At 45.9% G+C, this 15,465-nt stretch overlaps 1 protein-coding gene across 1 annotated transcript in view; it reads left to right on the top strand.

Moving 5' to 3' along the window:
- Positions 1-15,465, top strand: part of Crtac1 (cartilage acidic protein 1) — a 143,058-nt gene that overhangs the window by 16,859 nt on the left and 110,734 nt on the right. The window contains exon 2 of the mRNA XM_041660677.1: positions 2,197-2,396. Coding sequence (XP_041516611.1) covers positions 2,197-2,396 — 200 coding nt within the window. The remainder of the gene's footprint in view (positions 1-2,196; positions 2,397-15,465) is intronic.

Here is a 15,465-nt window from a genome sequence, read left to right on the forward strand (position 1 = left end):
GCAAAGGTGTGTTACATTTGTTTATGATGCATTTGTTTAATTACGAAAGATGTGTTGCTCTTTCACCTTGCCTGCTTAAGGTACCTGATTCATCTAATAAAAAACTAAATGGCCACTAGGGAGGCAGAGAGAGGGATAGGCGGGACTGGTGGGAAGAGAGAACAAATAGGAGGAGAAATCTAGGCTCAAGAAGAGAGGCAGAGAGAACGAGGGAGAAAGAGAGGGACCCACCTAGGGCCAGCAGCCAGGCAGCTGCCAGCCAGACATAGAAACAGCAGGGGAGTAAGATAGAAAGAAAGAAAGAAAGAAAGAAAGAAAGAAAGAAAGAAAGAAGAAAGAAAGAGAGGAAGAGAGGAAGAGAGAGAGAGATAGGTAAAAAGCCCCAAGGCAAAACATAGATAAAGAGAAACAGATTAAAATAAGAGCCAAGCTAAGATCAAGCATTCGAAATTTATAATAAGTCTGTGTGTCATGATTTGGGAGATGGCTGGTGACCCAAAAGAAAAAGGCTGGTTTGGTTTTCAAGTTGGAGCTCACTATTGTCTCTTCAATAGAGGTCATACTATCAATAAAATAAAATAAAAGTCCAGTAACCTTCAGGCCCATGCTACATCTCATGTCCACCCTGCCTATTAAATACTCTTTATCTACCCCATGGCTACTTATAAAGATGGCTGTGGGTTTCCTTCTCCAACCAAATCTCCTGCAAAGTTGAAGAACTGTGATAACGTGTTGTCTTTAGTGAGTTGACATCCCGGTAGAAAGACACTGTCTTAGCTAGAGTACTCTGAATTTGGAATGACCTCCTTTGATACCATGACTCTGAATTCGTGCACTTTGAACACACTACATGCACCTCCTTTAAGGATGGATCCTACATAGTTTCTGCCCTGCGATGGAACTCTGTCCTTGCATTTCTCTACAGCAAGACATCAGGGAGGTTTTGGATTTTGTTTGGATCTAAAGGCATTGCTTGGACCCCCCGTTTTGGCCTCTGGGCCCTTGACCCGGAGCACAAGCTCATTTGCTGGCAAGAGCATCTGTCTCCATACGGGGAGACAGTCTTCAGATCTCCTTTGCTCTTCCCTCATTAAGATGTCAGTCCGGCTCAGCCTTGTTCGCTGCTGCCAGATGCGCTGACAAGCAAGCAGCCAAGTTCTAGCAGGAGGAGCTTTGCTGCCTTCTGAAGGCAGGAGGGTAGCGCTTTCCTAGTGGGTTAGACCTGCACAGGCTTTCTGGAATTCCAAGAGAGTCTCTGGGACATTCTGTGAGGTCCAGTGCTCTGCCTACGGCAGAGACTTAGAGTGGTGCTATCTCCAGCATTCAAAATGCCTTCTGCTCTAGCTCAGAGCAGGTGGGGTTCTTCTACCGCCCCAGCCATTCTCGGCTGTCTTCTGGGTGAGTGCCACTGGCTCCCATGGCCCCAGGCAGCTTGGCAACACCCTGAGTTATGTTAGAGATATTATAATGAATTATACAATGCATTATACATAATTAATTTATAATAAAACAAGCATGCAATGGTTTAATTTCTCCAAGTGAATGATGTGCTACCCGCCAGACCTCGCTGGAATGCATCCCTTCACTGCCTCTTCGTCTGGAGGCAGTGACCACCAACCCTTGGGAGGAATCTCGGCTTGGGGAACCTGCCAGACTATCTCTGGGGTATGTCCCACAGGAGAGCCATCCTTCACCACCTCTGTTGTTACTCTAGGTCCAGCAACCTGTGGGGGTCTTGCCCCCACCTCTGCATTGAGATCTCTTCTTTATCCTCCCAGAGTATCGGAGATCCTTCCTTCTCTCTTTCCTTCATCCCTTCCTCAAATACGTACAGACTGCTCACTGCACCTTGTCCTTAGCTTGGTGCATATCAGATAAATAAAACAAATATCCATGCCAAAGTGGATCTTGTACTGCAGCAGAGGGCAGCCGGCAGTAACTAAGTGTGATGCGTAGTAAATCCTGTTGCGTGTAGTGCAGTGGTAAGTGCTGCAGAAGAAGAGAAAACCCAGGGCCCCACTGGGGCAGACGCAAGTTGTAGTTTTACGCAGGATAGCAGAGGTGGCATTTCTAAAACCCAGAGGTCCTACAGTCCCGGAGGTAGGGGAGAATGCCCCCACGGCCTCCCTGGGGCTGAATTTGCCTGGCTGCTTGGCTCTGGAACCTTTCAGTAAAGTTTGTAACTTTCGCTTTCAGATGTTCAGGATGTCTTTGCTCCTGCTGCCACTGTGGCTTCTGCCTCTCGCTGGGGGATCCCAGAGGGCTGAGCCCATGTTCACTGCAGTCACCAACTCCGTTCTGCCCCCAGACTATGACAGCAACCCCACCCAGCTCAACTACGGGGTGGCAGTGACGGATGTGGACCACGATGGGGACTTTGAGATCGTCGTGGCAGGGTAAGTGCCTCCCACCCTGGGTTTGACAGATATATTAATCAGCTTTTGCCGTGATACAGTTGCGTGACAGTAACTGCAAAACACCGTGCAGTGACCAATGCCTGTTCTCATTGGGCTCTGCTGTCCTTTGTGGTCAGCACCAGCCTGGCGGGCTGAGCTGCAGTTCTGGGGTGCCATGGCTTTGCCCTTTGCTACAGCAGGGGCTTGAGACACATGGCAGCTTCAAAGAAAGCCATAGAATCTGCAGGCTTTTCAAGACGGCTTCTTATCACATATCAGCCTCCTTGGTCATGACGGTATTACTTCCTCCCCAGCGAGGTTCTACACGGGCAGGACATAAAAGTGTTAGTCCGTAGAAGGGGTTGCTGCATGCTCACTGACTCTCATGGCACTTTACATAAGCCTAAGGAAACGTTAATTACCCATTTCAGAGAAGAGTGAAGCCGGAAATCAAGAGGGACAGTGAAGCCTCCCCTGGCTAGGCATGCTGCGTGCTGCTGTTCTTGTTCCTCCTTCTCCTCCTCCTCCGAAAAAGGAACATTGTGTTGTCGCTAGAGAAGCAGAGACTTTAGATGGCTTGAGATGGTGCCCTAGGTGTACAGCTTTCTAGTTGCATGACCTTGAGATTCCCATACATCGCCTGGAAGGGAGGGATCGCTGTAAAGACTTGTCCTGAAGCCTCGCTAGGCCATTGCACATGATAGTGCATTGTAAGTTCTGCCAATCACCACGGATAATTGTTATTTATGGAGCATCAGTGTGCCAGGCTCTATACATCGTATTTCACATTCATCTCCTTTATCCTCCCGACAATACTAGCATCCCCCTTCAGAGGCGAAGAACTGAAAAGGATGGAAGTAGGGAAGGGAGCTTAGCTGGAGATGCTTGTCCACCGTGCATGACACTCGGGGTTCAGTCCCCACCCCCCACCCCCGCCACATATTGGTGGTACACACCTGGGATTCCAGCACTTGAGGAGCGCTAGAGACTCTGCCTCAGAAAATCAAACAAAAGACAATAATTAGCTTTGTTTGTGTGGCGTAAATAGTTAAATGGATGGATGGGTCAGGATTTGACTCCTAAGGTATCCTAGAGTTAACAAGCTATACCATACAAAGCTCAGTCATCACTTCATCAAACATCAGTCAGTAATAAAAGCATTGCAGGGGCTTCTGCCTAATTCTAGGAGGTCTGAGCTTTTTTTTGGTAACGCAGAACAAAGTACCTAATGGGTGATGGTATCTGTAGCCGTCATATTCATCAGTAAAAAGTGTGGGTCTTAGAGACAGACCATTGGGTTTAAACATTTTGTGAAAGGGTCTCAAGTATTCCAGGCTAGTCTTGAACTTGCCATGTAGCTGAGGCTAGCCCTTAGCTCCTCTTACCTCCACCTCCCCAGTGCTAGGATTACAGGCATGTATGTCACAACTCACAGTGAAGAGCTGGTTTTAGGTTTTGCCATATTCGACCCAAGAGCTGCCAATCTTTGTGCTCCAACTCTTTGCTCTTCATCTGTAAAATAGAGGCACTGAGCGCTACCCTACCCACCTAACAGGATCGAGCTCAGGATCGGCGATGAAGACATATAGAAAAGTTAGTTTTAAAGGGAATTTTTTTTTCCTCATTCCCTGAGAAGATGTGAGCCACTCGGTGCTAGGCCTTCTGGATGCTTGCTAGGTGGTGTTTCCCAGTGTGGTGTTTATTAGGCACATGTGACAATGAAGACTTGAAGTATGGCCAATTTGGTCAGAGAACTGAATTCCCTCTTTCCCACCTTTTTCAGACACAGTGTTTTGCTGTGTACCCTGGGCTGGCCCAAAGCCTGCAATACCTTGGTACTGGGCTGACAGACATGCCCCGTCATGCCCAGTTCGGGGAACTGAATTTCTAATTCTGATCAAACAGCCGCATTTCAAGCAGGCAGCTCAGTTCTGCTTAAAGAGCAGAAAATGATAGAACAGTGCAAATATGGAGGGCCCCAGGGCTTCTCTTCTCCTGTGGTGAGGTGGGGAGCCTTGTGGCTCACCTGTGCCCTGCCTGCAATGCCCCATTGTCCCCTGAAGCTGAAGGCGGGAGAAGCTGAGCCACACCCAGTGTAATCCCCAGAGCCCCGTGCTGGCCTGAGATGCTCTGGTTGACTCCTGATAGGTGAGCCCAGTCTTCCCCTATGGACCCTGGGGCCAGATGACAGAGAACGCCGGAGAACAGCCCTTCCCTCCTGACCCTCCCCACCCCTAAGCATCATGGGCATGTTCTCTGTTCAAATAAGACCCTGGTGTGAACTCGCAGTCTTACAAGTTAATATGGGAAAGAACATATTAAGGCCCGCACTGTGAACAGAAAGTCTCCCCACCCTCCTTTCCCTTTGGGGACTCCTGATAAGTGCTGCCAGGCTCCACAGATAGGAAGTTTCTCACTGTCTCCACAGAGAGGTTGCCTCTGGCCTCAGTATCTCATGTCCCCCATATCTGTCCAGTGTTCCCTCCACCCTGTACCCGCTCTGCACGGCCACTTCAGGAGACCTTTGTTGTCCTCCTGTGGTCCCCACGGGGGGATGAAATATGCCTTGAAGAGCAAGGCACTCCACCGGGACAGGTGCAAGGGCCTCTCTGGTTTCCTTTCATTCTGCCTCTTCTCTGGCCCCTCTCTCCGAGGCATGCTGACACAGTAGTCCAGCCTGCACACCCTGCTCCTGGTTCATCTTCCCGCTGCAAAACCAGCAGGTAACAGGAAGACTTTTGCCCCCAGGCTCATCCTGACATGGTCTGGAAAGGGGAAAAACGTGTGATGGTACAGATATCAGTGTCTCTGTTTTTACTAGGTCAAAGGTAGCGCCCGTGCCCCCATACACCCATTGGGTTGCATCCCCAAGCCCCAGCTTAAATATGGCTTCTCGGCATCTCCATTCCACACATCCTTCCGTGTGCAGGGAGTTGCGAGCATCCAGCGTCTTCCCTCTGAGCAATGACTGTACATTTCATCTTCCTCTTCCCAAGACCTTGTTTCTTCCACTGAGCTCAAGAACTTCGCTTTTGTGTCCTCTAAGGCTGAGAAACTAGGCTGTCACTAATAGTCATTGTAGAGTAGGTGATACGCCATGTCCAGCTTGCCACAGGCCTGGATCCGGTAGGCTGAGGGAATTACCCTTTGGAAACAAGGCCTGGATCATACAGTCTAGGCCCCTCACTCTCTGCCTCTCTCCCAGGCAGCTACTGCCTAGCCGGAGCTTCTGTGTGCCATCCTGAAAGACTTATCTGTTGCTCACCCAAAGGAAAAAGACTCACAGGAGGAATAGGAGAAGTAAAAATGGAGAAATCGGGCACCCTCCCAGCTCCAGGTCAGGGCTTCTTTGTGGCTGTTGCAAAGAATTGTGAATTCTTGGAGCATCAGAAAGACACATTCTAATTTAAGTACCCACATCCATTCCAAAGGCAAATACAACTTTTATTATCTTCAGCTCAGGATGATTTGTCATTGTCTTCTCTTTTGGGCTGGATAACCAAGAGTTGACTACACAGGCGTATTTAAATCGGGACCTTGAGAGGTCATTTGGTCCACCTCTTGCCTCCCAACAAGGCCAGTCCTGTTGAGTGTGGATTCTCCGTGTACTGAGCCTAAGCGCCATCCAAGGGAATCTGATCCTTCTGCAGCCCAGCTCTGATACTTAAATCAGAAGCGATTTGACTAATCTGAATCCCTCACAGAAGAGCTTAATAGGCCATTTCCTTTCGCTTTTGTTTCGTGGCTGCCTTGAAGACACAAAGCCACCATTTTTTCACGTAAAGACAGTCAGGATCCTTGCCCTGCCTCTCATCCTGCTGACTCCTTGGCAGCGGCTCTGATTTAGACTCTTACCCTTTCATCTGCCCTGTACCCGTATTACATTCTGCTTTCTGCTCTGTCTGATTGTAGGCTTTCTGTTTAAGAAGCCTGTTGCGGGAGTTGGTATTTCTAAAAATTGATTTGGAATGCCTTTACCTGGGGCACCTGGGTCCTGGTGGTGGCAGGCCCACCCATTATCGTACAGATCTTTTTATGAGCTGATGCCTGGATGCGTTTACTTTTGCAACCCCTGGGATAATGACCAGCTCTTTGGTCTGTAAGGCAACTAGAACTTGAAGTTGCCTTGGATTTGTTGACCTTGTGTGTCTGACCAGAGCCCTGTTACTTTGAGTATTTACTCTTTGAATAGGTTTGTTTTGCTTTGCTTTTTCAGTATCCTCGTTCTGGCTATTGACAGCATTGATTTTGCACATGTCGCGGGTGGGTTTGTGTTGTGTTTCGGATTCTCGAGTTAATTGTGATGGAAGGCGTGTGCGTGCTTCTGACTCTGGGAGGAGCAGAAAATGACCGCCCTTTGTTCTGTGGGGATGGGGGAGGGAAGGGGCGGCTCACCGCTCCTCCGCCACAGCTGGGCGAGTGCCTGCGCATATGGAGGGCTTATCTGCTAACCGGCAGGTGCGTGATTGAGGTCTGCAGATAGCTGCCTCCCTGCCGGGTGAGGGGAGGATTTGATCACCCCCAGAGAAGGCAGTACACGCACGGACATTGAGGGTCTTCGGGACTGTTCCCTGGGCAAATGGAAAGCCCAGTGGCTTCCCCTTTTCTCAGTGGAACTAAACACCCAATCTCCAGTCTCACAGGGTCTGGAGAGGGATTCCTGTTGGTGTCAGTGCCGCGCAATCCCTTACAACAGCATCGCTGTAAGGGCTATCCCTGTAGCTCTGAGATAACCCCTCTGCCCTCTCAGTTTCCAGCAGGAGTTGGCTCCAGTGGCGAGACTGTGGTGGTTGTAAAGTTTAAACCATGATTTAGATCAGTTTTTCTACACAAAGAGCATTCATTTGGCAAAACCTTAGCATGTTCTTCACACTCGGGAGGATTTCATTTAAAGGATGCTGCAGATTGTGAAGCCGCGTTTTGTTTTTTTTCCCTCTCAATTTTGCAACTATGTCAGGAAACTTTTTTAATTTACTAAAGCTAATTGAATTATTTAAAAGGCAAACTGTATTCAATTACCTGATTAATCATGATCATATAGAAGATACCATTAAAAATAATAGGAGCAATGAAAAAGAATGGGATATTTATCTATGATTTAACCAAATCAGCACTTACCATGGTATTATAACGGTAGGCAGATATGTGTGGTTGCTGTGCATACATATACATGCTAGGAATAGACAGCTGCCATAAATAATAGGTTCCGTGTGCATAGAAATGCATTTAGATTTATGTACTATGTTAAAACGCATGTCTAAATGTATACAGATGTACACACAGCTACACATGCTTTTAACAAAACAGGAATAAGCATGTTTGAACTTTCGATTCCCCCCCTTTTTTTTAATAATACTATTTCAGGGCTGGTTAGACAGGCCAACTGGTAAAGTCCTTGTCTTGAAGCATGAGGCTCTGCGTCTGATTTCCAAAACCCAGGCAAAAAGTGCTGGCATTGTGGAAATGCTCGTGAGCCCAGAGCTGGGGAGGCAGAGACAGGCAGATCTTCGGGGCTCACTGACGGACCGACCTAGCCTACATTTTGGGTTCTAGGCCAGTGAGAGACTCAGTCTCAAAAACAGGGTGCGTGGTGCCTGAGGAGAATGGTGGAGACTGTTTTGACCTCAAATACATTCTGACACGTATGCACTTGCACACACATCTGGACCTGCACACACATAAGCATTAGTATATATACACAAAAGTAATACCAACACTTTCCTAGATTTGGTCAACAGTTTTGATGGTGTCACTCCACTGGGTTTCTGTGTATGTGTGTGTGGTGTACTGTTTGTATATGTCGTTGCATCCAAGTGTACTCGGACATGTCTGACGTGAGCATGCAGAGGTGAGGGGGTCGTATGAAGTGTCTTCTTTGATTGTTCCCATCCTATTTATTTAGTTTTGAGACCAGGTCTTCACTGAATCTGGCTGTCACTGTTTTGGCCAGGCCAACTGGCCAGTAAGCTCCAGGAATCTACGTGCTCCCCCACTCAGGAGCTGGAGTTACAGATCCTGCTGCTGTGGGTTCCGAGAACCCAAACTCAGATCCTCGTACTTGTGTGGCAAGCATTTGATCAGCTGAGCTGCCACCTGTCCCCAGTTTCTTTTTCTAAGGCAAAGTATGTTTCTCTTTTAATTACACTTAAATGTATTTCATTGCAGAGAAAATCAGACAATATAGATAAAGATAAAATCCATCTTCTCCAACTCTTGCCCCCTACTCGAAGCCTATCCTAGTTACTCTCAGAGGAACGATGGTTTCTAGGTTGTTTCTAGATAGTAATCAATGTGTTATAGATGGATGGATAGATATCAATTCCATATATATGAAAACACATACATCATTTTGGGAGCAGTCACTGTAATACATATTGTCACACTTGTTTTTCACTGTGTAACAAGTTCAAACACATGCATGTATCTTTAAAAAAGTTGTTAAGTGCAGACGTACATATACATTTCCTCGTTTTGGTTTTTTTTTTCGAGTGGGCTACAAGTTGTTTTTCATCTCTAACCATGACAGGCATTGATACACTGCATATCATCCTTATAGTGATACACAAACTTTTCTCTGTGGTAGATACCAAGAAGAAGCAACAATGCTGGCTTATGGAAATGTATGTTTTAAGGTTTAATGGTTATCACCAAACTGCCTCTGGTTTCGATCTTCCTCTATTTATTCGTAGGCTGTAAGCAAAAAGTAAGCTTGGGGATTATTTAGTTCAACACCTCTTCGAGCCCCTATTACATGTACAACCACCCAGGATCTGAACTTTATCAATTTAGATTTAACAGTTACAAGAAAGAAAGAGGCTATTCTCCACCAGCAGAAGCTGCTGCTGCTAAAACCCAGGCAGAGGGACTTCAATACTTTCTAATTCAAACAGCAAAGAGGACTTCCTCTAAAACCTCCCCTGAGGGGGAAAGAAAAGTATTTTTTAAATGGGTCACCCTTAACCCTGAGACTCATTGTCATCAATATCACGGAAGAATGATCACGGGTGCTGAGTCTTCAGCTGTGGTGTAGCCTGGTCGGCCTCTGCTGCTGAATGCCAGAAGATCCTGTTGGAGCAGGAGCCTTTTCTACCCCATTCTTAACTTCCCTAAGAAGAGCTTTCAGCAGTGTGTGGCAGGCTTTCCAGAAATATCTCATTGCTTCATGCATGCCTCCTGCTCTGCAGGCCTGGGCAACCACAAACAAGGACAGATGACAGACTCTGTTAACCATCAGAAGACCCTGGCCTCTATCCCCAGGCACAGCCGCAGAAAGGACAGAAGGAGTTACAGAAGGCCAAGCAACAGCCATCCGAAGAGACCTGTGCTCCAAACCTCAGAACCTATTAATATGTTTTCTTACATGGCAGAGGCTCTTTGCAGATGTGATCACCTTAATGACCTTTAGATGGGGAAGTTACTCCCACGTAATTACAATGTTTCTAAACCGGAAAATGGGAGGTAGAAGAGGAGGTGAGAGTAATCCCATGTAGGAATGGTTCGGCCTCCCCTCCCGGTCCTGGAGGTAGAGGGAAGGGCCAAGAGCCAGGAACATAGGTGCTACTGAGGAACAGGAAGTGAAGGAGCATCGCCGAGCATCCCTGGAAGGCAACAGCCTTGCCAACACTTCATTTTGGCCCAGTGAGACCAACATGGACTGTCTAATACACACAATGGTAAGATAATTTGTTCTGCTTTAAGCCATTAGGTTTGGGGTCATTTGTCACAGCAGCCACAGGAACCAAATACAGTGGGTAAAAGGTCAAGTGCTTGGTATCATTTTTCAAAGAGGTGTCAGCCATTACCTCAGAGAATTTTAACAGTGATATCTTTATAATTTCACAACAATAGGAATGTATCTCTCCAACAAACGCGCCTCTCAAAATCAGTGTCAGGTACCTGTCATGGGAACGTATGGTTTTGAAAGAGCTTCTTTTTTTTTTTTAATTAAAAAACTATTTACTATTCGAGGTAGGGGCATGCATACCATCCCGGCCACCATGGCGGTCAGAGGACAGCTTTTGGAGTCGTTTCTCCCCTTCCACCTTTATGTGGGTTCTGGGGGTTTCCTACCTGTGGAGCCCCAAAACCACTTTGTTTCTTGAAGGCCTTCAGATTACCTCACCCTATCTCGCTGATTGGTTCCTGGTGCTCCAATTGGCTGGGGGCAGAGAAGGGATTCAGGGGTAATGAACTCACTGTCCTTAATGGGACAAACACACTCAGGGCACTCGAACTGGGAACTGGGAAGGATCCCAAGTAGCCAGTGTCACTCATGAGACACAGCACCCCTGGAGGTCACCATCCAAGAGCTACAGGCACCCCTGGAGGTCAGAGGTCCTCCAGAGGCTTATGAAGCATCTGAGGGGCAGAGGATAGGTAGCCCGAGGGTCTCTGATGAGAGGACATAGGCCTCTCAGGTCAAAGATAGTCACACGTACTTGTTGTCATTTATTTGTTTTAAAATTTATTTTTAAGAGGCATGTTAACAACAATTAAAAAAACCCTGATTTTTGCAAAGAAATAAAGAGTTTTTATAAAAAGCCATTCAAAAATAGTAATATAATTAAGACACTAAAATTGCCTCTGCCGCAAACGGCAAGGCTACTTTTAGTAACCTGAATTTTTCATCCATTCAGAAAGTCAGTGCCTCCCATCACTTGCCTTGAAGCGTCTCTTCTCCCCCATTTTTAATGGTTTACTGGCAGCCGAGGGTCTTCTTAGTACCCCAGCTCCATTGCAAGGCAGAGGAGAACCGCAATGGCCATTGGCAGCCCTGCATCACGGGCCTTCCAGGCTCACTTGGGCGCAGGAGGCCTCTGACCCAGCCTTCCTCTCTGGGGCTGTCTTTGTACACCCCTTCTCTGAAGAACCCCTGACCTGGGAAGCAGGTAGTTTTACTGCTTTCTAAATACACAAAGATTCAAAGCCCCCAGAAACAAGCATGCCTCCTTCTGAATTCAAGCATGCTCTCCCTGGCTTGCTGGTACCTTCCTGTAAACCAGTTTTGAAGGCAAAGCAGACACGACAGGGAATTTCTTCCTGTTTTAGCCACCACAGCGGCCCACACAAGGCACAGCATGTCATCGACTCCAAGTTACATTCTTCGTAATATCTCCAAAACTGGCGTGTGACTTCTAATTGGCAGCTTGTATTGAATTGGCAGCTCTTACTTTCTAAAGATACATGAAATAGCTCTGAGCCTTATTGCCAAATGAGGCCTCAGACTGGACTAAAACACCACACAGCCTGGGCGGTGGTGACACAGGCCTTTAATCCCAGCACTTGGGAGGCAGAAGCAGGCGGATCTCTGTGAGTTCAAGACCAGATTGGTCTATAAGAGCTAGTTTCAGGACAGGCTTCAAAGTTACAGAGAAACCCTGTCTCGAAAAAAAAACAAAAACAAAACCAACCAAACAAACAAAACAAACCACACAGAACTGTCCCCACTTTGCAGATGAGGAAACTGAGCTCCTGAGATCTCAGGGTCATGGGGTAGTGAAAGATACAAGCACCATTCTCTACAACTCCATCGGATTGCCAGTTTGTGGGTTGCCCAATCATAATCTTTATCAAACCCTTTCCTGCTTTTATTAATAATGGAGAAACTTGTTTTGTAGTGTTCTACTGTGGTGGTCCATTTTGTTTTCTGAGTCTGTTAATTTTGTGTTCTATATGCTGGTGTGAATTTATTAGGTGCAAGTTTGCAATCCTCGTGTTTTCCTGGTGAGTGGATCCATCGTTATGAAGTGACTTCTTCATCCATCTCTAAACTGCACATTTGGCCTAACAGTATAGCTGTTGAATTTTCTTTTGGTTAGTGTATGCCAGGTTCCCTTGTGTGGAAGTCCAATGTCCCCTACAGCCCCTGTGTTAAACACTTGCTCTAAGCTTGGCACTTTTTGGAGGTAATGGGAACTTTGAGACGTGTAACTGGGGACGTGTCCCTAAAGCAGATGGTGGGGCTTCCAGCTTCCTCGTCTTCCCTCTTCTTCTTCATGTCTCAGCCATAAGTCAACAGGTCTGGTTTGACCACGCTTCCCCCATGGTGTGCTGCCTCCCTGCAGGCCCAGGAGCAACAGGTGGACCCCTGAAACTTCTGAAGCTGTGAGCCCTAATAACTTTCCCGTCAGTTGCTTCCCTCCGTTGTCGTAGTGAGAGAAAACTATATCACCAAGTACACTGCGCTTCACACTTTGACTGTGCACATTTTATAGACTTTATGTGGGGTTTTTGTGTGTTTCTTATCCGGGGCAGGTACTTCTGGCTTGGGTTTTTAAACTGGTCACATCGAATTGTCTCTTATGAATTTAGTCTTCTTCTATATAATGGGAGCATCAAGCTGTTTAGGCTTCGGGACTTGTTTCTGTTATTTGTTCATTTCCATGTTTTTTAGAGCTGTTTTTCTTTTCTTTTTGAACTACCATAGCTAGGTGAGGTGATGCTTGCGTGCCTGTAATCTCAGCACCCAGAAAGCTGAGGCAAGAGGATTGGCCTGAGTTTGAAGCTACCCTGAGCTATACAGTAAGACTGTTTTTAAAAATGTTTTATTTATTAAAGGCCTTTTAAAAATTGACAATAACAGAGGTTCTTGTTGTTGTTTTTTTAAATCTTTCATTTTTGCCTATTGATTTGGGGTCAATATCCTCTACTTCTGTTTTATTTGTGGTTTAGTTTGAAGTTTTATGATACATTTTAACTGTGCAGGCTCTAAAATTATCCCAACCTCCTTCTGGAACAATGCAGGGCCTTCGTGCACTCTGTCTGTGTGCCCTCTTAGCATGGGAGAGTGCTTTAGTCTGCTCCTTATTAACCCTGCCCATTACCGTGATTATTAATGCTGTTATTATTACATAAGAGTCATGTTTTTTAGTTACAGTAATTCTCACTTTTTATTTGTCCATCATCCCGCTTGCATCTCAGAAAGGCCTTCTGGGATTATTCTCCCCCTTTCCCCGGTATTACCCCCTTTGGATGTTCTTTCCCGAGTGCCAGAAGCTGGTAAACGCCCAGGTTTTGCTGACTCCAAAAATATCTTTATTGTGTCTCCGTTCTGGAAAGATGTTTTTCAGACCAACGGTAATTTTCTCACTGTCTTCCAGTTGCCATCATTTACTTTGGATACCTGTTTCTAGTAATGACATTTTCTCCTAGGTGATATGCTGCTTGCTTTTTCCTTCCTTTATTGCATTTTATAGTTTCACAACCACATGTAGAAACATGAATCTTTTTTTGGGAGTGTGTGGTATGGAAATGTTCATATGTGCAGGTGGTCAGAGGATGGAGGAAAGAGGATGACAAAATGCCTTCCTTCATCACTCTCCACATTCTTATTATCATTAATAATTATTATTATTGTTATCATTAATAAGAAATTATTATTATTATTATTTTGAAACAGCGTCTCTCATTGAACCCAAAGACCACAGACTCGACTAGCTAGCCGCTCAGCTTGAGATCTGCATGTCACCAGCCCCTTGTTGGCATCACAGCCATGTGCTGCCATGCCCACCTTTCACATAGGTGCTCCAGATCTAAACTTGAGTCCCCATGTTTCTTCAGCAAGTGCTTTCATCCGCTGAGCCATCTCCATAGCCAAAGTCTCTTTTGAAAAATTTAAGATTAAAAAAAAAAAAAGTTTGTGCTTTTGCATCTGAAGATTCAAGTCAGTTCCAAATAGTTCTCTGCCTTCATCTTGGAAAGCGTTCCCGTGTTCTCTTCTCTACCCTGTCTTTCTAGAACTTCACTTGGACATGTTAGGCCTCCGGTCTGCCTTCCAAATCCATAACCTTTCTCGTAGTATTTCATTTCCTGCCTCTCTGTGCTGCTACCTTTGAGTGATTTCCCAAGTATTCCTTCCAGTTCAATGATTTTTTCATTCAGTTGCATCTGAGCTACCACTGAGTTTTAATTTCAAACTTTTTTTGTTTGTTTGTTTCTAAGAGTTTCATGCTGTCCTTTTCAAATCTCACTAATAATTCCTGATGGTGTTTACTGCTCCCTGCTTTTATGAGTTTCTGCCTGTTTCCCTTGGAATATTTCTCACGTGATTATATTCTATATTTGACAGTTCTGTTATCTATAATGTTTAGGGATTAAATGTGTTTGTGGTTGGTTTTAATTCTGCCTATTCATGGCAGCTTGCCTTCTAATTACATTTGCTTGGTCTTAGAATATAGGAGCTGTACAGATCTAAACTAAGTGCGCCTTTGCCAGGAGAGGCTTTCTGTCTACCTCCGTTGAGGACCACAGGTCCTATTGACCTGGGAACACTGGTTCTTTCCACAGGCCCTGGCTTAGTGTAGGATTCTGATGTTCTACCTTCCTGGACACCTTGCTGCCAAATCAAAATTTAGTAATATAATCCATGGTGCTTTGGGGTCCTCTTTCCAACTTGTTTTCCAGTCTCCATCCATGAGTATGGGTACTTTTAGAGATTCCCCTTAAGTTTCTGTGTCTATTAAAATCTGTTTCATTCTTGTCCTGTCCTGGGAGGATTCTTCAGTATTCTCAACACAAATGTAAACAGGGGTCTGGAACTCCCGACAGACTTGGGATCCCCAAAGCTTCAATGACACTCAGGAGATATAAAGGGTAGCTTGTGGAGCTGAGGAAGTCATATTTAAGATTCACCTTCTTTAGCTTCTCAGAGATGCTCAAAGTCATTCCTCATACAGAGAGAGCCCTGCAGCATGGAAGACTCAGGTGTGTAACATAGACAAGGAAGTGCGTGAGTGTGTGAATGTAAGTGTGTGTTGTGTGTGTGAGTGTGTGTATGAGTGTATGTGAGTGTGTGTATGTGTGAGTGAGTGTGCACATGCCTGTGCGTGTGTGTGTGTGTGTAGGCATGTTCAGTGAGCCCTGTACACTCATGTAACCAGACCAGATCCTTAGATTGTACTTCTCTGAAAGAAAACAGAACAGTCACGATCAGAGTCTGTTGCTAGGACAGATGATACCAGCCTGTGTCACTGCTGTTGACTTTGCAAGCCAAGAACAGAGCATGTGGCCATGCACATCAAGGCCCACTCCCAGCAGCCATCTTCCCATGCTGTTTCTGGGCTGTTTATAG

Source organism: Microtus oregoni, unplaced genomic scaffold (genome assembly GCF_018167655.1).
Source record: "Microtus oregoni isolate MIOR12 unplaced genomic scaffold, Mior012 000012F_ref0000307, whole genome shotgun sequence".
NCBI classification, from domain to species: Eukaryota; Metazoa; Chordata; class Mammalia; order Rodentia; family Cricetidae; genus Microtus; species Microtus oregoni.